Source organism: Chrysemys picta, chromosome 1, assembly GCF_011386835.1.
Source record: "Chrysemys picta bellii isolate R12L10 chromosome 1, ASM1138683v2, whole genome shotgun sequence".
Taxonomy (NCBI): Eukaryota; Metazoa; Chordata; order Testudines; family Emydidae; genus Chrysemys; species Chrysemys picta.
In genome coordinates, this window is record NC_088791.1 from 216,660,885 (window position 1) to 216,683,754 (window position 22,870).

A 22,870-nucleotide genomic window follows, 5' to 3' on the forward strand; every position below is an offset into this window, starting at 1 on the left:
CCACCTTGTCCCACCAATATAAGGCACTTCTGGCGGGAGACTGGGAAGGGGATATACAGACACTAAAGATCTGCCAGTGATTTAGGGAGACCCTTGATCAAATTCCCTCAGAAAAAATAAACAGGATTCTGCCTTGAGCTGCGCCCAGGCGAACTGGACCCTAAAGAATGAGCACCGCTCCATGAATTGTTCCAGTGGGCACCGTGCATGCCTGAGATCAAGGGCGCACACTCCTTTGAGGGGGTTGTAGACCCGCTGAGAAAGCCAGCCAGTGTCTTGACTCTGCCCCTCACGTCGGTGCCCCCAGCCGCACCCCCCAGCTGGAATGGCAGCTGAGCTGGTTTGGCGGCCGCGTGTACACCCATGATTTGTGTTTCCTCGGCAGCTTTTCAAGTCAGCCAGATGCGGGAATAACCGTGCGAGAGGCGGCCCCGCTGCTCTGGGGGCAGAACCACTGAAGGGCCACAGCCTGGGGGCGCTGCCTGGCGAGGGGGGCTCGGCGGGGGTCAGGGCAGCAGGGGCGCGCCCTGGCCGCCTGAGCGCACGGCGGCGGGACCGAGCCGCCTGGGAGTGCAGCGTCCGAAGAGCAGCGCCCCGAGGGAACCCGCGGCCACCGCCGCAGCATCTGGCGCCTCGCTGCTGGGTTTCCTCCTCCCGCCGCCTCCTCCTCCCACAGGCGGCGGCTGCTCCAGCTGCCGGGACTGGCCGCGCCGCGCGCTGCCTCTGGCTCAGAAGCGACCCGGGCAGCAGAGCAGCCGCAGCGAGCAGCGAGGGCTGCCCCGCCGGCCGGCCGGGCCAGGTGAGTGCCCGTCTCTGGGGGGCGGGAGGGGAGGCACAGACGCGCCGTCTCCCCTGGTCGTTCAGTTACGGGCTGTCCAAGGGCTGCAAAGTTTGGAGTGTCCCGCCGGGGTCCGCCCCGAGCGGCTGGGCTGAGGTGAGCGAGGGGGACTCGCTGGGGATGAAGGGACCTGGCTTCCTCCCCCGGCACGTCTTGCCCCGTCCTATGGCAGGGCAGTGCGGGAACGTGGGTCCCGCTGGGTGCGGGGCGGAGAAGTACCTGGGGGAAAGTTGCCCGCTCAGGAGGCTGGTGCGATATGTCTGGGGCTGGCCGAGCTGCGGCGGGGGATCTTGTTCAGCAGCCCGGCTCCTAGGTGAACCGGGGGGATGTGCAGCCCCTTCCCGCGGGCAGCAGGCAGGATGTACTGTACACCTCTGTCTTCACCCGAGCTGGGAAAAAGCCTTGTTATTATCGTCGGGGCCAAAGCCCAAGGCGCCTCTTCAGCTTTTTCCTCACTTATTGCGTGGGAAATGTAACTTTTGCCAGGCTAAAGGAGGAGAAACTAAATAAGAGCCCCGGGATCTGGCCCTGAGAAAAGAAAGAAAAGGAAAGTCTGCTGCGAAATAGGGCTCACAGGTGTAAACACAGCTCTCAACCTGCCAAGGACCCAGCTTTAAAATATGCCACTGACCCTCCCATAAGAAGAGACAATCGAGATAGCAAAGGCAGAACGTGTGGGGCCATTGATCTACATGAGTTCAGTGGGTTTGCACAAGTGTAAGTAGGGACAATGTCTTGCCCATGCCTTCAGTGGGACCAGAACTTGACCCAGTGTCTGTAATAGACATCACGGAGTTGTGTTTCTGATATCAGGAATAAGCAGTGAGATGGCAACAAGTTTCATTAGGATGGGGACATAAATATTGGTTTGAAATGAGTGGCTCCCCATGTAATTGAGCATGTGTGAGAGGAACTGCTGCAAGGGGTTATTTCTGACTTTCCCTCTAATCAAGAGTGATAAAATGATTAACTTCTCTGAAGTAGCCAGTGCATTACACAATAGCACAGTGGTTCTCAACCAGCGGTCTGGGGGCCCCAATTTCAGGGGGTTCAGCAAGCAGGACCAGCGTTAGATTTGCTGGGGCCCAGGGCAGAAAGCTGAAGTCACACCACATGGGGCTGAAGCCAAAGCTTGAGCAACTTAGCTTTGCAGGGGCCCTGTGGCATGGGGCCCCAGGCAATTACCCTACTTGCTACATCCTAACACTGGCCCTGGCTTTTATATGCAGAAAACCAATTGTTGTGGCACAAGTGGGCCATGGAGTTTGTATAGAATGTATCGGGGAGGCGGTGGGAACGGCTCAGAAAGAAAATGATTGAGAACCCCTGCAATAGAGAATACCTTATTTCTGTAATGTTTTGACTGACAGGTTTTTAATGTTTGGTAGATCAGACTTTTGAATACCTGCATCATGGCCATGTTTCTGTATTAATCACAGTAGGCCAATTTTGCTCTTAGTTACACCTGTACTTGCCCATTGTTTTCTATGGGGATGAATGGGTGTAACTGAGAGCTGAATTTAGCCCAGTATTTGTTATTGCTTATCTTTTCATGTTACATTCTGAAACAAAAATGGTGAAACAGATGCATTTTAAACAAGATATTTTGAAAGTCATCTGGGTATGGTAAGTCATTTGATACTCCAGAGGGGATTCTGTGCCAAAAAAATAAAAATCCTCCGCACAATAATTTAAAATTCTGCAAATTTTTTTGTCAACTAAATCTGGAGGCTCCAGCATGGCATTGGGGAGCACAGGGCACTGGCTGCACAGAGGTGGGAGATCACTGGGCAGCTCCCCTCCACCCCAGATACGGACTCAGCGGTAAGGCTGCACCCAATCCTGACACAGCGCAAGGACCTGCCTGCCCCAGAAACACCCCAGGGCCCTGCTCACCTGGTGTGGGCAGGCAGGATCCAAGTGTAGAGGAGCTTAGTGTGCGGTGATCCAGGTGTGGGTTGAGAGGATTCTGTGTAGGGCAATCTGGTGCGGGTGGCTCATTGGGGGATCCAGGTGTGTGTGTTTGGGGTCCTGGGTGCAATGATAAAGGGACTCTGCATGGGAGGATCAGGTGAAGGTGGTTGGAGCTCAGCAGGGTGGAGGGTCTGGGTGTGGGGGAGAAAGAGCTCGGCAGGGGGGTATGGGTGTGAGGGGCTCAATGGGGAGGTCCAGATGCAGCTGGTTGCGGCTTGGTGGGGTGGGGATCCCGGTGCAGGTGGTTCGTTAGGGTGGTCCAGGTGCAGCAGGAGTGGGGCTCATGGGGGGAGGTTCTGAGTGGAGGGGATGAGGCTCGGCAGGCGGGTCTGGGTATGAAGGGGTCTGGATGCACGGGGGTTGGGGGAGCAGCTCCCTGTACAGGGATCCTTCCCCCTGCAGCTGAGGAGTGATGGGTGCTGAAAGCAGCGGGGGGTGGGGGCTTTGCAGAGCTTCTTCAGCGGGGGGAGAAAACTGGGAGTGGGTCTGACTCACCCCCGGATGCCATGCAAAGAAAGAGGAAGTCCCATCCTCCCAGTCCAGCTGAACTAGCAGCTGAGTCTGGCGCAGGGTAGGAGTCACCAGCTAGGTCTTCCCCAGTCCTGCCTACTGCCCCACAGTGATTTCTCTCTCTGCTGGCTGCCCTGGGCCCCCAAATCATACTGCTGGGGAGGGTCGCATGACTGCTCTTGTGGCTCCCCTTTGCGCATGCGCAGTGGCACAGAATTCCTCCTGAAGTAAAAATTTGAAACTGTGTATATTGCAGCCTATCCTCTTATATAGCCTTTCATGAGGAATGATGTGCATGATAATTACTGAAACCATCTTTCCCTGAATTTAGAGAGAAAAGGTGGGTGAAGTATAAGCTTTTGAACTTACCCAGGTCCTCTTTCACTGGCAGAAGTTCGTCCAACGAAAGGTATTACCTCACCCACCTTGTCTCTCTAATATCCTGGGACTAACACGGCTACAACATCACCGCATTTCCCTGACTTTGTCATTTTGTTACACTGAATTCAAAGAAAAAGTTTCTCTCTTTCATCATTTAGAGACTGTATTTATAACTGTTTTTATATACAATATACAATATTTTTCTTAAACTCTTTTTATAGTGCACAGTTTTACATTCATTGTTTACAGTTTCTGGCTGCTGTATGTGTGGGGATGTTATTTTGAATTGTGCAAAGAACACTAAACAAAACAATTGTAAATTAATTTCTTAGCTTATCATCTTGCATATTCTTAAGGTGGTAGATCTGCTCAGATTCCCTTTACTGTTTTTATACCCTAAAATTATGGGCCAAATGCTGCTTGCCTTCCTTTTGTCTTTAATGTCCTCACTGGAACTATTTGCATGAGTAAGGTATGCAGGGTTTGGTCCTATGCAAGGTGACACTGGTGGTGTTTTTGTTTTGTTTGTTTGTTTGTTTAAAATTTTTTGTCAATAAAGAGTTGGAAACAGTCATTGAATTAAACCGAAGAACAGAAACAGCTAACTTTGCCATGTTATCATTCAAATATTACACATTGCTAAGAAAGCACACATATTGTAATTTATGGCTGAAAATTGTTTAAAGAGTGAAACATTTGAAAGATGTCCTATAATTATAAATAATATGTATATTGGGGCCAACAAAATCTTTTCACATACATGAAGTGGCAGTTAGATTCTAATGTTAATATTTTAACTGGATCTCTATAGGTCAGATGGAACCTGTGAGCAAATTTTTCCTCCTTAGTACATTCCAAATTAAATTTCAGGATTTAGTATTTAATACCTCAATATATGTGGCTCTAGTTGGGTGAGTGGAATGAAGAAGGGACTCAATTCCCACTCTTAAATTAATTAGCTTAATTTATGCCACCTATATTGGGGTGGAGGGGAGGTTGTAGGCAGAACTCCCCTTGAATGCAGTAGTAATTTTGCCTGACTAAGAATAGAATGGCATGAGAGGAAGTATAGGAAGAAGAGTTACCTTTAAGTTCTGACAGTTTTAGCTCTCAGTCTGAGACATGAGTAGCAGCCTCCACAAATATGTTGCTTTTAACATTAAACACCATATTTGGGTTATGAATGTTGTATTTTCACCTAAGAGCTAGACCAGAATGTATTTGAAGGGCAAAATGGTAATCAATAATTTTAAAGTATAGAAATATGTCTAAGGGTTTTGCTCTTATCTCAAACACATGAACTCAAAAAATATTGCTTATTTTGTAAAATCAATGTTGTGTACACATCAAGAGATTGATTTTTATAAAATATACAATAATAAAAGTCTTATATGAAATTATGTATTAATGCTGCTCATTTGGAAATCAGTCCTGCATTTCTTATATGCCAAAAATTCCTTCAAAGTAAATTAGAGACAAGGTGGGTGAAGTAATATATTTTATCAGACCAACTTCTGGTGATAAGACAAGCTACAACAATTTGAAGTAAATTTAAATTCTGGGTGCCCAAGGAATACAGGATTGATTATATCCTTTGTGCAAAGACCAAGGGACAAATCCTGTTCTCCGTGCTCATGAGCAGTACCACTCATGTGAGTGGCTGATCAGAATTTGCCTCCAAATGTAAAGTAAGGAGCCAATTCTGAAATTCTGCAGGACTTCAGTGTGAGTGTAATCTGCATCAGGACTGTGGGATCAGGACCAAGTTTTTCAGTCCCTGTATATAAAATGTGCAGGCATTTAAAAGGTTGAGAAATATTGGACTTTTCATGTGTTTATTTTAGTCCCCACTTCAGGCTTTTCCATACATCTTAATGGTTATGTGAGCTGTAACTACACAGGCAGTTCAGGTATCTGGTATATGAGCAACTCTGTGGAGTTGTTCCATTGTTGTTCACTCTTTGTTCCAACAGGTGGGACTCAATATAGCACCTTATTAAAGTGCTGGTCATCTTTTTTGCTCTGATGGTCCTCTTGTGTTTTCGGAGACAACTGCTCAATTGCAGCCTACTGACTATTACAGAAAAAAAATCCTATCATCACAGTAGTTGTGATCATTTTGTAACTTAAAAAATTGTTTTTGAAGAAAAGAGACAGCAAACCACAGATGAAAGAGCAGATGGAAAAAAAACATACTAGAGTTTTGGAAAAGTCTGGTCAAGTTAAAATATTTATTTCATGGCTTTCAGAAGAAGTTACTAGAATTTGTACTTAATATTTATATTATGTAAAATTAGAATGAGATAATTTTAGTTAATTTTTTTAGTCACCAAAACACTAACCACAAATGTAGCATTAGACGTGTTCTCATTTATAGAGTTCTTTAGAGGATATTCATTGAAGAAGCAATCCTGCAAGATGTTATGATGGGCAAACCTGAAATTGTCACACAAGATCAAACATGAGTGTTTAGGAGCAGTACAGACTGCATGTACCAGGAAAAGTGAATAATGTATATACACTGATTAGGAACATATTATTGTGGACTCATTAAAAAACAAAATCCGGTTACTGGCATCTATGGATATTTTAAATACTAAAAAAAACCCATGTTGTACTCTGTAGAGAATAGTTTAGGTTGGCTCTCTGCCTGGATTTGAGTCTTCTGGGCATGCTGGATTATAGATATTGCCAAATTCTCCATTTTAATTTGTCTTCCAACCATTGGATTTTGGATTGTTCCATACAGATTTTGCACCAAATTAATTCCAGGTGTTATTGTTGATTTCAGTGGAGTTAAGAATAAACCTGGCCCATTATATCTGAGATTTTTGAGCTTTTGTTCTGTCATTACAATAGTTATTCTGTCCCTGCATCATCTTTTTCACAATGACATGAAAAAGTGAGGTTATTATATTCATGTTAAACTAAGTCAGTACTTTCCTCAGTGTGACTCATAACTGAGGAAGCTAATCACTTTATAACTGTTGATGATGAGCAAGAAGGAAAGAACCCAGATTGAGTTCAGGTTCCAAACTGAGTTTGCCAAGCTGACACTTATGCCTGGTCTACACACAGAAATTGAATTGGATTTAACTAAATTGTTTTCTAAAACAGTGGCTCTCAACCTTTCCAGACTACTGTGCCCCTTTCAGGAGTCTGATTTGTCTTGTGTCCCTCAAGTTTCACCTCACTTAAAAAGTACTTGCTTACAAAAACAGACAGAAAAATACAAAAGTGTCATCGCACACTATTACTGAAAAACTGCTTACTTTCTCATTACTACCATATAATTATAAAATAAATCATTTGGAATATAAATATTGTACTTACATTTCAGTGTTTAGTATATAGAGCAGTATACTGTTCAAGTCGTATGAAATTTTAGTTTGTACTGACTTCACTAGTGCTTTTTGTGTAGCCTGTTGTTAAACTAGGCAAATATCTAGATGAGTTGACGTAACCTCTGGAAGACCTCTGTTTACCCACAGGGATGCGTGTACCTCTGGTTGAGAACCACTGTTCTAAATTGAGTTAGTTAAAGTAGCCTAATCTTCTTGTGTGGACACTCAGACGGATTTTAAACCTGGCTAATATTGATTTAGCTTAATTCAATTATATTAGCCCAACCTCAACACCTGGTTTGGCCTGACTTTTGCCCTTCCCTTTCTCAGACAGCTTTTTGTGGAGCCTCTCTGTCATGTACTCCTTCTACACCCTAGTTTTGCGGGACTGCTACTAGCAGGTCAGGCTTCTGTATTATAGTATGAACTGGCTACAGAGTTTCCTTCCCAGAGAGATACACCAGATGCATTCCCTGTTCAGATCCTTTAATAGACTGCCAAGAATGGCTGTTGTGAGCATAAGTATATTATACACAGCACCACTTGGGGGTTGAACAGTATAATACAATTTAACATGCTGTTAAACTCTCCTTGTAAGGGAGTCCTCCATCCGCCACATACTGCACCAGCCAGGAGCAGCACTAGTGCAGCCAGGAGCTCTGCTGAGACAGTGTTTGGTGTGGGAGGGGCAGCATGTGTCTGCCCTTTCAATGGCACATGCACCAAAGTTAGTGTAGTTCCCAGTGCAACATGTTGCTTAGGCCATGCTCCCCCCTCCTGTCAGATCAAAGCTATTTGAAGGGTGAATCACTCCCTCAAAATGAAGAGGCATTAGCTTCTGTGCTTAGCGTTCATTTGGCCATTGGGATACAATAAAAGTGAACTTTGATTTTTCTTTTTTTTAAAGTCTGCTAAATATTTCACCTTGCAACTCCTAAGGAATTCCAACAGCTGCAAGGATGGGAGATAAGAGACCTGCTGAATCCATAAAGTGAGGAATAGGATGAGATCATATCATCATTTTGCTTTCTTTGCTTCTGCTTCTGCTGCTGTATGAGCCAGGAGAGCATGGAAAGGAGAGTGAGGGAGACTGTTTCACTACTTGCATGCGTGCACACACACAGGAAGATGGAGAAAGTTTAAGCATAAGTTTTCAGGAGAAGGCCAAGTAGAAGTATGAATTAAGCATTCTTCTCTCTGGCATCCGTGGCTCCAACTTCAGTTTCTCCAAGATGGTATTGTGCAAATATCTGTCTTGTTCACTGTTCTGACTGTGTACATCTCCAGCTTCAAAACCCCTTAGGATATGTCTACAGGGCAGCTGGGCGCGAGCCTCCCAGCCTGGGTAGACAAATTCATGCTAGTGGGGCTTGAGCTAGGAACTAAAAATAGCAGCATGGACATTGTGGCTTAGGCTCTAAGGCCTTGGAGGTCAGGTGGGCTTGGGAGCCTGAACTTCAGCCTGAGCCACGGTAAGGATGCGGTTCTGGCAGGACCCAATGGAGAGTGCCAATTTAGGACAAATTGCTCAAACAGGGCAGTTACAGCCCAAGGCTGGGGTTTTTCCACCTCTAAGGCAAACCAAACCAGCCAGACAAAGAGGACTTTGGTCTCACCCCACTGGCTATCCACAAGTCACACAAGCAATTTCCTTAGACACTCCAGTTTCCCAGTATCACCACCACTGCTACTCATCATGGGGACAAATGGTTATGAAAACCAATACCCCAGTAAAAGAAAAAAGGTTCTCCTGATCCCACAGGACCAAGCCCCAGACCCAGGTCAATATACAAATTAGATCTTACCCACAAATCATGCTGTTGCCAATCCTTTAGAATCTAAAATCTAAAGGTTTATTCATAAAAGGAAAAAGATAGAGATGAGAGTTAGAATTGGTTACATGGAATCAATTACATACAGTAATGGCAAGTTCTTGGTTTAGGCTTGTAGCAGTGATGAAATAAACTGCAGGTTCAAATCAAGTCTCTGGAGTACATCCCCAGCTGGGATGAGTCCTCAGTCCTTTGTTCAGAGCTTCAGTTTGTAGCAAAGTCCCTCCAGAGGTAAGAAGCAGGATTGAAGACAAGATGGAGACGAGGCATCAGCCTTTTATAGTCTGTTCCAGGTGTAAGAACACCTCTTTGTTCTTACTGTGGAAAATTACAGCAAAATGGAGTCTGGAGTCACATGGGCAAGTTCCTGCATACTTTGCTGAGTTACAAGGCGTATCTGCCTTCTCTCCATGGGTCAATTGTATAGCTGATGGTCCATAATGGGCCATCAAGCAGGCTAGGCAGAGCTAACACCAACTTGTCTGGGATGTCACCCAGAAGCATAGCATAAGTTTGAAATACAGACAGTATAGAGACAATATTCACAACTTCAACTACAAAATTGATATACACATATAGACAGCATAATCATAACCAGCAAACCATAACCTTGTCTTAGACACCTCATTTGACCCCCTTTTTACAAGATTTGGTGCCACTACAGGACTTTGGTTGCAACCATGTTCTGTATGGTCCCAGATTATATCAATAACGTCACAGCCGCAACATCCAGACTGCTAGTTTTGGCATGATAGTTCAAGACCGTTAGCATGAGTCTGTCTACCTGGGCAATGTGGCTTACTCCCCACTGCAGTATAGACATGCCCTTAATGGTTCCTCTTGCCATCCACATCAAATTCAAGTCCTGTAGCTGAATGTCAAGGCTTCCTCCTCATCCTCCATCCATATTTTGTCTATTTAGTTTGTAAACTCCTTGAAGCGGAGACCGTTGCCTCAATCATATGTTGCCTTAAGGCTTTTATGTCGATCCAGTCTTAAGGACTCTTAACAGATCTCTCTCTGGGGGATAGCCCATGTGTAAGGTGATTTATTGGTCAGTGTAGATCTTGTGAAACTGCTGTAAGATGCTCCCTTTCTCATTCCCCAGCATATGGGGTATGCAAGGTAGGGGGAAAGGAGAGAGTGAGGCTGTATGGCTGCTCTCACTTACTATAGACTGAACTATTTCCAGAATGGCCTTGGAATAAAAGGAGACACAAAGGTGACTTAAGGCTATAAACTGCCCCATTTCTGTACTGAATGCAAGAATTCAAGAACTCAGAATTGGGGTCTTTGTCTCTGGAAAAACACTAGCTGCACTTCTAGTATTATATAAAATAAGTTAAAATAATGCAAAATCCTACATTAGTTCCATATTAAGGTTAAGATTTACATGCTCCCAAAGTCAGGAAATACAAAAGTTAAGGCTGAATGTACAGTCTTTTGGATTCAAACAAAACAGCCCTTGTGTTTCATTATTTTTTTATTGTGTCTGACACCAGTCACTCAGATTGACACTAAGTTTAGGTTCACGAGAGTCTTAGTCACTGAGTATATGCTTATTGGAAAAACACCCAGTAGGCTATTACACTCATGAACTGCACATATGAATTTCATATGAGTTTGTTTATACTATGTCTCAAACTTCAACAGAGTTACATGAGTGTAACTCAGGCAGAACTTGGCCCACTGTGCTTGGCTTCTTTGCATTTGTAAGAGACCATCCAATACCAATAACCTAGAATAAGTCAAAATATAGATTCCCTCCCAAGGGTTTCCCCCTGATTACCACTAGCAGCTGAGCCAATGTTTTGAGGTGGTTTGCTGTGGTGTACATACAACATTTTGCTCACTGTGAGCTGCTTGTAGGTGTTAGGATATAGCTTTCTTAAAAATGAAGTATTAAACATCTTTTGAAGTATTAAACATTACTTGCATCACTTTTAGCCATTCACAAAAGGCCTACAAAAGCTTACAAGTGAGGAAAAATACATTGTACCTGTAGACAAATTGAAACAGGAAATATCAATTAAATTAAGCTTTACTTGTTACATGTTGGATAGACTCGCTGAAACACACGTTCAGGGACATATAAACACTTGTAGCAGCCAAAGGAAAAGGTGGTATTCTATCAGAAGATAAACTGATTTTTATAGACTACTTGTATGTCTCAGTTTGCAGTCTTAGGCCTTGTCTAAACTACAGGGGAAATTCGATCTAAGCTACGCAATTTGAGTTACGTGAATAGCATAACTGAAATTGACGTAGCTTAGATTTACTTACGACGGGGTCCACACTACACAATGTCGTCTCCCGTTGACTCCCCCCCACTATTCTCGATCCGGTGGAGTACAGGAGTCCACAGGAGCGCATCATCTGCGGTCGATTTAGCGGGTCTTCACTAGACCTGCTAAATCGACCGCCAATGCATCGATCGCCGCTCCTTGATCCCCCGGTAAGTGTAGACATGCCCTTAGAAAACACCATACACAGTATCATTCAAATAATTCTGTTACTGTCTTCTGGAAAAAACTGACTGCCCCCCACCAACTTAGGACAACATTTTTTAAAGGATGGCGTTATTTCTGCTGTTAAGTCAGTGGACGTTGTATGTGCCAGATTTAACAGTGACATAAGACTTTCCAACATAAGCATCCTCCCCATTACATCTCTCTCACTTCAGCCAAAGTTTAAAAATAAACTAGAAGCTTTACTACTTTCTGATGCCAATCTGGAAAATAAGGGAGCAGAGCTGATGGAAGAAGCTGATAGTCTTATTCTTATCCTGGAGAAAGCAATGGGAAGCACTGAGAAAGAGAGAGAGAGAGAGAGAGACATACCTGCGCAGTCCCAGCCATCCTTCCTGTGTCTTGCTCCTTACTTACTTCTTGCAGCTGGCATAATACAGGCTGTCTGTTGTCACAAAAATGCAACAGAAAAGGCTTACTATTCCAACACTTCCAACTTCAACAAAGAAAACATATCATATTGCAACATGACTCCAGAAGAATGAGAAAAATATCCCCAATGTAAGAAAGTGCTAAATATGTCTATATGTGAGTGATCTTTTGGAGACATACTGAAGTACAGTATGGTTACTAAGGGTGAAATCCTGGCTGCAGTGACTTCAGTGGAGCCAGGATTTCACTCCAGGTCCTTTTCATATCACTGCTAATGTTCTACTTTTATTTTAAAACTGTGTTGAGTTAATATAATATGATTGTTTTCATGTGGCTTCTTTTTGCTCCAGTTATGTTTTTAACTTGAAATAAAAGCTAACAAAAATTAATATTAGAATAATTAAAACAGAAAAATAAATACAAATATTAGATTAATACAATTTGTATTAGGGTTGTTTGCTAGAGGGAGCTACAAACTTTAACATTACAAGAATGCTATTTAAAGATATGCAAAATACTGTCTGGAGTTTTTAAATAATTCTGTAATGTAGGAAAATATTTGTATTAAAGCCAGAGGTCTTTAATGGGGCTCTCTCTAAGTAATTGATGCAGGATTAGAACAAAAGAAAGTGAAGACAACATACCCGGTAGTTAGGTATGAATGTCTGAATTTCAAGTGTTTGCAATGATTTTAAATGGTGAAAAGTTGTTCTGGATAAAGCTGGACATAGTAAAACAAGTTTCCAGTATTTATTTTTTAAAATGTAAAGAGTACAAAAAAGAGAAACACTTACTGGTTTTCATATTCTTTTTCCTTACAGTTGTATTCAAAGAGAACTGTGAAGGCTTTATGGAACTTTTAAAATTCAGTTTCACAAAGAGTACAGTACAGTGCAGGACAATAATGTTCATAGTAAATACCATCTGTTTCATCTAGAGAGATTGAATTGGTCTTAAACCCACTCAAAATGTACTTTTATCAAAAAAGCAGAACTTCTTTAGAAAACTGCTATTCTGTTTCAAAAGTGCTGGCACAATATGGCACATAGTTTGGAAAAAGCAGTGGATGACACTATTGTACCATAATAAGGCAATAACCAATAAAGGTCTTCTCTAATTCAAACAACTTGAACATTATAAGTAATACTAACAATCATCTTAAATGTCATTACTTGAGAACACCGAGCTGTAATTTAAATACATCTCTACCCTGATATAACGCGACCCGATATAACACGAATTTGGATATAATGCAGTAAAGCAGTGCTCCGGGGAAGCGGGGCTGCGCACTCCATCGGATCAAAGCAAGTTCGATATAACTGGCTGGATAACCGTACTCTGACTGGATAACCGTACTCAGAGAGTTGTTATTAATGGTTCCCAATCCTGCTGGAAAGGTATAACAAGTGGGGTTCCGCAGGGGTCTGTTTTGGGACCGGCTCTGTTCAATATCTTCATCAACAACTTAGATATTGGCATAGAAAGTACGCTTATTAAGTTTGCAGATGATATCAGACTGGGAGGGACTGCAACTGCTTTCGAGGACAGGGTCATAATTCAAAATGATCTGGACAAATTGGAGAAATGGTCTGAGGTAAACAGGATGAAGTTTAACAAAGACAAATGCAAAGTGCTCCACTTAGGAAGGAAAAATCAGTTCACACATACAGAATGGGAAGAGACTGTCTAGGAATGAGTACGGCAGAAAGGGATCTAGGGGTTATAGTGGACAACAAGCTAAATATGAGTCAACAGTGTGATGCTGTTGCAAAAAAAGCAAACATGATTCTGGGATGCATTAACAGGTGTGTTGTGAGCAAGACACGAGAAGTCATTCTTCCGCTCTACTCTGCGCTGGTTAGGCCTCAACTGGAATATTGTATCCAGTTCTGGGCACCGCATTTCAAGAAAGATGTGGAGAAATTGGAGAGGGTCCAGAGAAGAGCAACAAGAATGATTAAAGGTCTTGAGAACATGACCTATGAAGGAAGGCTGAAAGAATTGAGTTTGTTTAGTTTGGAAAAGAGAAGACTGAGACGGGACATGATAGTGGTTTTCACGTATCTAAAAGGGTGTCATAAGGAGGGAGAAAACTTGTTACCTTAGGGCTAGTCTACACTTACCGGCTGGTCCGGAGGCACGCCATCGATGTTCTGGGATCGATTTATCGCGTCTGGTTAAGACGCGATAAATCGATCCCGGATCGATCCCGGAAGTGCTCACAATCGACGCCGGTACTCCAGCTCTCCGAGAGGAGTACGCGGCGTCGACGGGGGGAGACTTCCGGCCGCGTCTGGACCGCGGTAAGTCCGGACTAAGGTACTTCGAATTCAGCTACGTTATTAACGTAGCTGAATTTGCGTACCTTAGTCCGAAGTCCGGACTAAGTGTAGACCAGCCCTTAGTCTCTAAGGATAGAACAAGAAGCAATGGGCTTAAACTGCAGCAAGGGAGGTTTAGGTTAGACATTAGGAAAAAATTCCTAACTGTCAGGGTGGTTAAACACTGGAATAAATTGTCTAGGGAGGTTGTGGAATCTCCATCTCTGGAGATATTTAAGAGTAGGTTAGATAAATGTCTATCAGGGATGATCTAGACAGTATTTGGTCCTGCCATGAGGGCAGGGGACTGGACTCGATGACCTCTCGAGGTCCCTTCCAGTCCTAGAATCTATGAAACTATAAACGTGGTTAGATTTTTTGGCTCCTGAGGACAGCGTTACATAGGGGTAGAGGTGTATATTCAGCTACATCCTTAGTGATCCTTCCAGAATTCTTTAGCTCTTGTTGTTGCAGCACTTACAGAGTGTAGTTTTCTCTAAGACATTTGCGGTGCTCTGCAACTGTGCCTAAGAAATGTGGGGAAGTTCACTCACTGCAGATTAGATGTTAGATAGCAGATGTTCCCCCCGCTTCCTACCAAGGCTTTCCCTGGTGGTTCTTCTCGTCCTGCAGAAGCCTTCCTGTTCCTTACAGGTCTCTTTACTCCCTGCTACCATGAGAGTGACAGCAGAGTTCTTCCCTCTCTCCCTGCAACCTCTCAAACTTCAGTCCAAATGCCCCTTAGACTTTACCATCTAGGGAGACCAGATAGCAAGTGTGAAAAATTGGGACGGGGGTGGGGGGTATTAGGAGCTTATCTAAAAAAAAAGCCCCAAATATCGGGACTGTCCCTATAAAATCAGGACATCTGGTCACCCTATTAGCATCACTCTTGGGCTTCACTGCCTCCAGCTGCCTTTCAGCTCAAGACAGGCCACCTCTGGACCCTTGTTTCACTGTCCCTAGCCTATAAGGTTTCCTCCTGGCTCAGGATCCACCAGTTCTGACTCCAGGCCTCCCGGGCTCTCTCTGCATTTAGCCTAAGAGAAGAAACCTCTCTACTGATTAGCTAGGTCTCCTCCATGGCCTTCCTTTCCCACTATCTTGTGCTCCTTTTTTTATAAAGATCCAGCACCAACTTAGCTGGACTTGATCACCAGTTATGCCTAATACTCCTCCAGATGCCATCCAGTGGCCTAATTGAGCTCAGGCTCCTGTTAACCCATGGTTAACCAGTGTAGAGTCTATACACCCCATCACAAGAAGCTTCTGTCTAGTGATTCTGTATCATATGTGCTCCGTTTACAAATGAAAATATGCTGTTCTAACTGCCAACTCTGCAAATTCAGCCTGGGCACTGAGAGTCAAGCTGACTTCTTTCCTTCTCCTACATGATCACAAATACTAAACTGTAGGCCAATTTCTATCCTCACTTATTACGTGTAACCCTGCTGTCTCCAAATTATGTCCTCAATTATACCTTTGCAATTCCATTAACTTTTAGAATCTTTATTACTAGTAATGATGCACAAGCCAGAACCCACATATGTTCTCAGGCTGCAAATTTAATTGTATTCTTATTACTAGAAAATGTGGTTTCCAAATGATTGAATCATATACGGTACAAATTGTATTTCAGTAGTTAGTCATTGCTATTGGAATACTATTTGTACAGTAGTGTGGTGTTTGGTTTTAAATACATGTCTTAATACATTATTAAATGAGGATAAGGTAGGAGCTGTGCATCAGTATTGTATGTGACATATAATAGGAAATTTACTCTTTAATCTTCTGGATGCCACTTCAGACATTCCTAGGGTTCAGGGAAGTTCACAATTCAACTGTTGGGTGCTAAGTAGTACAGCCAATTGATGGAACAATCTGTATGTGCTGAGTGTGTTGTCTGAGAATATCACTATGGGTAAATCCCTTGCCTTACAGAGGAAGGAATTTGCCTTTAAAACTGGGGAATTTGTTTATAACTTGATTTTTGTTAGGAGGTAATGTAGTCTGAGGTCTGGGGAAATTTGGTGTATCTCAAGGTAATGGCTGCATACCCACACCTTTTGAATGGGCACCTCATTTATTTACGAATCAAAATAAATAATGATAAAATATATTATGGCACCAAGACCCTGAGAGTTTAACAACTTATATTCTCAGGTTACATACGTAAAAGCATTTAAGCACAGGGGTCTTTGTAATCAGTCTTGGGACAATTAAAGTAATTCTGCAGTTCAATCAAATGCAAATATATAGTTTTATTTTTAGAAATTGTAACAGAGGTGAGCTGAAGACTGACTTGGAATACATTTCCTGTGAATCTCTGAGGTGCTTGTTTGTCTTTAGATTCTGGTGTTTCTTGAATTACTTTATTTTTTATCTAGTTTCAACTCATCCTTGCTAAGACTCATGATGTATATTAGCGAACTCTTCCATTCTAATGTGATGTTTCTTTTTGTTCAGTTTTAGGCTCTTATCCTTTGCTCAACTGAGTTTTCCTCTAAAGGGCCTTTCTTTGAGGTGTTTAATTTCTGTAGCACACATGACAACATTACCCATGATATGTAGTACTTAACTTCTTCCAATTGATAAAAAAATATTGGTACATTTCTTCCTTCAGAATTATTTCAGAAGGTGATGATATTCCAAATTATAGGCCACATACTGTATCTCCAAAATGCATATAATATACTAGTTTCATTATCCCAATAAATCTACCTAAACCCATTGTTCCCAACTACTATGGGATTTCTTGGTTACCGTATAGCTATTGGAAGTCCTGGTTGATGTTCATGCTGTATTGCTCTTATTAAAGTCTTTTGGGCTAATGTGTATTTTCTGTATTTACATTTGATACATTTGAGTGATACATACAGATTGCTTCCACGCTTTTCCAACCACTTTTTTCCTGCTCATTTCTTTTGTTTGGTCCAACCCTTCTGCAGTGCAGTTGGCCCTTTTCAAGGTGGATACATTTGATCTTTTCCTCTCAGATAACATACTCCTATTAACACATTCTGATAGACCTTTAAATATCAGCACCTTCTTGCAAGTACCTTCAAAGTCACTGGCCATATTTCAAAAACAAATGTTTTAAATATCTAAATAGATTTTCTTGATTTTCAAAAGTGCTGACCACTCAGCAGCTCTCATTGAGTGGTATAGCTTTGCACTGCTCCCATCTCCTGGTACCAGCACTTGTCTGTCATAGTATATCTGTAGTAACTATTCATTTTGTACTAATAAAATATTTTCATTAATTTGAATGCTTGCAATGGCCTATTTTTTAGCTCTAAACTAAAGATAAGTTTACAAATGTGCACTTTCTGCAAATAGGAAGGATCCTATCACAACCTAAAATAGTACACCTCTATCTCGATATAACGCTGTCCTCGGGAACCAAAAAATCTTATCGTGTTATAGGTGAAACCGCGTTATATTGAACTTGCTTTGATCCACTGGAGTGCGCAGCCCTGCCCCGCCCCCCCGGAGCACTGCTTTACTGCGTTATATCCAAATTTATGTTATATCGGGTCACGTTATATCGAGGTAGCGGTGTATATGCAGAAATATGGTGTATATATATATATATATATATATATATATATATAATTTTGGTGTGTCACAGAATCCTAAGGTCTGTAGAGTATCTGATATATATATACATATATATATATATATGTATATTACAGATATATTCTACATGTATTAAAAGTAATGCTTTGAAGTTTGTTTTAAATTGTAATAGAATCTGTCCTAATTGCAATAAGTGCACAGCTGTAAACTTAACTTTTGGTTATAGCAGAAAAAGAGATGCTTAACAAGAATTTCTGGGTCATTCCACATTCTAGCCCTCTACAGAAAGAATGTAAGCCCCATTTGGGTAGAAATAGCAGAGTTTAAAAGATTTACATCCATGTTTCGGAAGTATCATCTAATGTAATATCTACAATCCTGTCCTTTTGCTGATCATTGTTATAGAATATGATCTTTTTCCCTTGTGTGTTCTAGAATGATTGCCTGTGGAGTGCAGCACTGCTGTGCTGGCAGAGTCCAGGAGCTTTTACTGAAATTCAAGATTTCTCTAGCTATCATTTTACTTCACGTGTTTCTGGCTACCTCGGACATACGTAAGATATTTTTATCCTTATTCATCCAACATTGATAGAGAGAGAGAGAGTGTGTGTGTGTGTGTGTGTGTGTGAGAGAGAGAGAGAGAGAGAGAGAGAGAGAATATGTAATCATTATTAATTTTATGGGTGGGATTTTTTTCACATATGCTCATGATTGGCCAAATTCCACTGCCATAGAAATCAATGGTAATATTCCCATAGCAACAATGGAAACAGGTCAAATCTGAGCATTTTCGAATATCCTACATCTACATTCTTTCTTTATTGTTAATAAGGATATCAGGTATAAGTACTTTCTAATTAGCTATGGGTGAGAAAAATAAAATACAACTTATTTAATAGTAATATACCATAGAGGTGGTGTAACAGCTTCTGTGCCACTCTTTGGCTATTGGGTGTAGCGCAAAGAAAGGAGGTGAGGTCCAAAGTATGGAAAAAAATCATGTATCAGAATGTGGCAATTTTATGCCGTTTCTGGTAATAATAATAAACTAATTTATGGATATTCTTCACAGAGTTATTTTGTTTCTAATAAAAATAAGGGAAGCAGCATTGTTTTGTGTATATGGTACAATAGACATGGGAGACCAGTGATTTGGGTTTTATTCCTAGCTCTGTCACTAACTGACTGTATGACCTTGGACTAGTGATTTCACGCCTCTGTGCCTCAGTTTCCTTTTATAATGATGTTTGTGTTCCTTTGTAAAACATTTTGACATTTAAGGATGAAAAGTGATATATATTAGAGGTAAAGGTTAAATGTTTCATACATCATATATTTTATAATGCCTTATGCTTAATTTTAGAAACTGAGACCTATCCTGTGTCATGTATTTACACTCCAGGAAGTCAGAGTTTTTAGAAATTTAAACACATTTAGCAAATGCAGCAAATAGTGTGACACCATTGACTATAGTGGGTTATACCCGGGGGTGGAATTTGGTACAATGATATGATGGACTAGTTCTGAACATACTGAAGTTCTCCGGATGGCTCTTACTCACGCACTCAGGCAGAGGTGCCTTGAACCATTATCTTTATAAAAGACATAATATTTCTAGAACTTTGGAGGAGCAGGTGGAGGTGTGTCCCTTCCCACACCTACACAACAGCTGTAGCCAGCGCTCCCTCCAGTGCACCTAACCTGGTAAGTGGGGTGATCAATGTCCCTAGCTTCACACCACCCTGAAATGTTTCCATTTTGGCTGCCAGCACTGCCAGCAGCACTAGCCGTTCTTCCCTACCTCTTTCATCCCTAATATAAGGTGCCAAATTATGACTTTTCCCTGTCTGTATACACTAGGAGAGAAGGTTGAGACGGACTTCCTGCACTGTCTCTGACTTCTAGAATACCCTCACCAGGTGGCATAATTTATCCCCAGATATACAAATAGATCTCAGGGTAAAAAGGAGGGACAAAAGTAACTTTAAGCAAACAAATTTTATTTTCAAACTTCCCAGTCATTCAAGAAAAATGTATATGAACCATTTTTAAAAAGTACCTTGAATGCCTTTTAAAACTCCAGTGAAGAAAAATTACAAGATGCGGAAGGTATATAATGAAGTAAAGATTTTTATGACTTCATTAGTTATAATGGCTCTTGTAAGTCAGATGTGTTAACAATTGACAAGCACTTGTAGGTAAATTAATGACTTCTCTTGCTATTTATATGCCAGATCCTGGCAACATATAAACACTTGATCAACTTTACTCATGAGAGTAGTCAGTTCTATTGCAGCCTTACTAATGTAAATAACTCAGGTGCTTAAGTATTAACAGAATCTGTTCCTGTGTTTGTTGTTTCTAATTACTTACTAATGAATATTTGCATTTGCTTATACATGCCAGTTATTATGCACTTGATTATCTGTGCGGAAACACAAAGAGTAGACATGTATTTAATATGTAACACAATTTTTCACTTAACTAGTAAGTCATTTAAAATAATATTTTCTTTTGAAAATATCTGCATGTATCCAATAGTTTTATTGGTGCTTAGTACAGCACATTTAATTGCTAATTCCTAGTTTGGGAAAATACTGAGAATCCAAGCTCCTGTGTCAGTTAAAGATGATGAATATATTGAGAGCCAGTGCTTCACACTCATGAAAGATGTCAAATGCAGTATTATTACAGTAGAAGCCATTGAAAAGTCATTTTTTTGCCAACCATTATTATTACACAGATTTTAAGTATAGGGAAAAACTGGTAATCTCAGATATCACCATTAACAGGGACAATTCAATTACCTTTCTGCTTATTCATTAAGGTAAATTATCAAAGCACAGTAAGGGATTTCTGTGCAAAAGTCATTATAAAAGAATGTATTTAAAAGTTACCTTTTCTTTATTTAGCTCAGGATGGTTTCCTAGGACAATACAGAGCTGTTTTTAAGACTGCATGTGAAGATGCTTGGTCTCTGTCACCAGGAATTCATGTGCCTACCCTGAAAGAATTCACAGTCTGTGTGTACCTTAAGCTAGTGACTTCTAGTAATCCCTGGACTGCTTTTGTATACAATATAAAAAGACCTGGTAGCACTACTTCTGCAAATAGCTATGAACTTGGACTTACAGGAGATCATGACAAATTGACAGTTTGGATGTTTGGCACCCAAATAAACTTAAAGGAGAAACTTAATGTGGACACTTGGTACCAAGTGTGCATAGAGTGGAGAAGTAAATACAAGGAGATGAAACTATTTATAAATGGAACAGAAAAAAGAAGCCAAAAACTGTTAAAAGAAGACCTTATTGCAGATGGGCAGATTTTACTTGGCTGTTCACAATCATCAGCCACATCTTCAGCCATGGGTATGGTTGGTGAGCTGTACATGTTCAGAATGTGGAATGAAGCAGATAAAATATCTGGCTGCACAGATGGTAATATTATAGGCTGGAGAAAGAAAAATTGGGTCTATAATCACACATTAGAAGAGAGCAACACTTTGCCATGTGGTAAGTACCATATGTCACAATTAAAAACAATATTTTTGCCTAATGCTGGTGTTACCACAGATACATAACCTCTGTATTTTTGATAGTGGTTTTAATGTCATTAATTCTTTTCTCCATAAAATTCTCCAATTATTAGTTTTCAGTTAAAAATTTAAAAAGGCAATGCCAAGGTTTGTAGGCCTTACCATTTATCCAATTTGTATAATGTCAAATGTAAAATTATGTCCCCAGTCCTGCAAACAGCTTCACTTTAGCAGACCTTTATACCCACACAGCATTCCAGTGACTTCAGTGGGGTTCTGAATGGCTGCACGGTCTGCCTGAAAAAAGTTCAGGATTCAGGCCTATGTTAATTTAATGTTCACTCTATGAATTTAAACACATGCAGGACTGGAAATGAAGGATAGGATGCTAATAGTAACATTAACAGGTCCATGCTTTGCACACAAAGTGTGTCAGATCCTCAGCTAGTGTGACTTATAGCCATATTGACAAGTTACACCACATGAGGATCTGGCCTGTATTTTTAATTGCTTGTTACCATGCACCATATTTTCTTCTCAGTTCTGTCTATCTGATGTCTATCTAGGTTTTTATACTATGCTCATCACTGTAGTATCTGAACATATTACAGAAGTATTATATATCAGGTAGCATGATCTTTCTTTTCCTCTCTCCTCATCCCTATTATGGGTGGGAAATTATGTCAAAAGGTGAGTCTTGCATTTGATCCTGAGGTTGTATGAGAATTTGACTTCAGCAGAGTTGCACGATGTATCAGTAAGAAGGAATTAACCCAGCAAGCACATTGTAGAACAGTTAATATTACTTATTCGAACTTTATCTTTTTCGTTTTCTGTACATAAAATACATATCTTAACTTAGTCTGAGATTTTATCAGTCTTGGTGTCCTCTCCAGCTTTAGCTAATGGGAGGGGAGAAAGTAAGTGAGATGCAAGTTATAGCCTAGAAGTGACGTCACTCTTCATGTTTGCAGTGTTATTGTAGCCATATGGGCCCCGGGATATTAGAGAGACAAGGTGGGTGGTCATATCTTTTACTGGACCAACTTCTGTTAGTGAAAGAGACAGGCTTTCAGGCTTACACAGAACTCTTCTTCTGGTCTGGGAAAGGTACTCTGGGACCTGAAGCAGAGCTCTGTGTAAGCTCAAAAGGTCATCTCTTTCACCAACAAAAGTTGGTCCAATCAAAGATATTACTTCACCCACCTTATCACTCTTCATGTCTTCCAAGATCCTACCCACTTCCTCCAGCAAAAGAGGAAGATATGAAAGTCTGATGTTTCTAATATTAAAAATACCAAGTAGGAAAAAAAGTTGTTTGGAGAAGAGTGTGTGTGTGGTGGGGGAGGGAGAAATGTAATGATTCTAAAAATGTCTAATCTAGTTCGCTATACAGTTTAAGGGAAGATTTTTGGTGATGGTTGCTATATGTGTTTCAATAAGGCATTTTTGAAGTCTTTCTCATGCCACGTGTCTCATCAGCAGCTTGAGAGCAGCAATCCCTTTTCCTGTTGGGCCAGGAAGGCAGCCATAATTTAGCAAAGATATCATTCCTCTTGAAAGATTTCAGAATATGTCAGATTTGGAAACTTTTGGTTCAGCCATTTTTGAATTATTAATAAGCAAAATAAGTCTTAAATTTCCCTCTAATCT

The 22,870-nt window shown here is 41.3% G+C and overlaps 1 protein-coding gene across 1 annotated transcript in view; it reads left to right on the forward strand.

Moving 5' to 3' along the window:
* The first annotated feature begins 543 nt into the window (after nucleotides 1–543).
* Nucleotides 544–22,870, forward strand: part of ADGRG2 (adhesion G protein-coupled receptor G2) — a 95,178-nt gene continuing 72,851 nt past the window's right edge. The window contains 3 exon segments of the mRNA XM_024106909.3: nucleotides 544–799; nucleotides 18,115–18,233; nucleotides 20,592–21,194. Coding sequence (XP_023962677.2) covers nucleotides 18,116–18,233; nucleotides 20,592–21,194 — 721 coding nt within the window. The 5' untranslated portion in view covers nucleotides 544–799; nucleotide 18,115.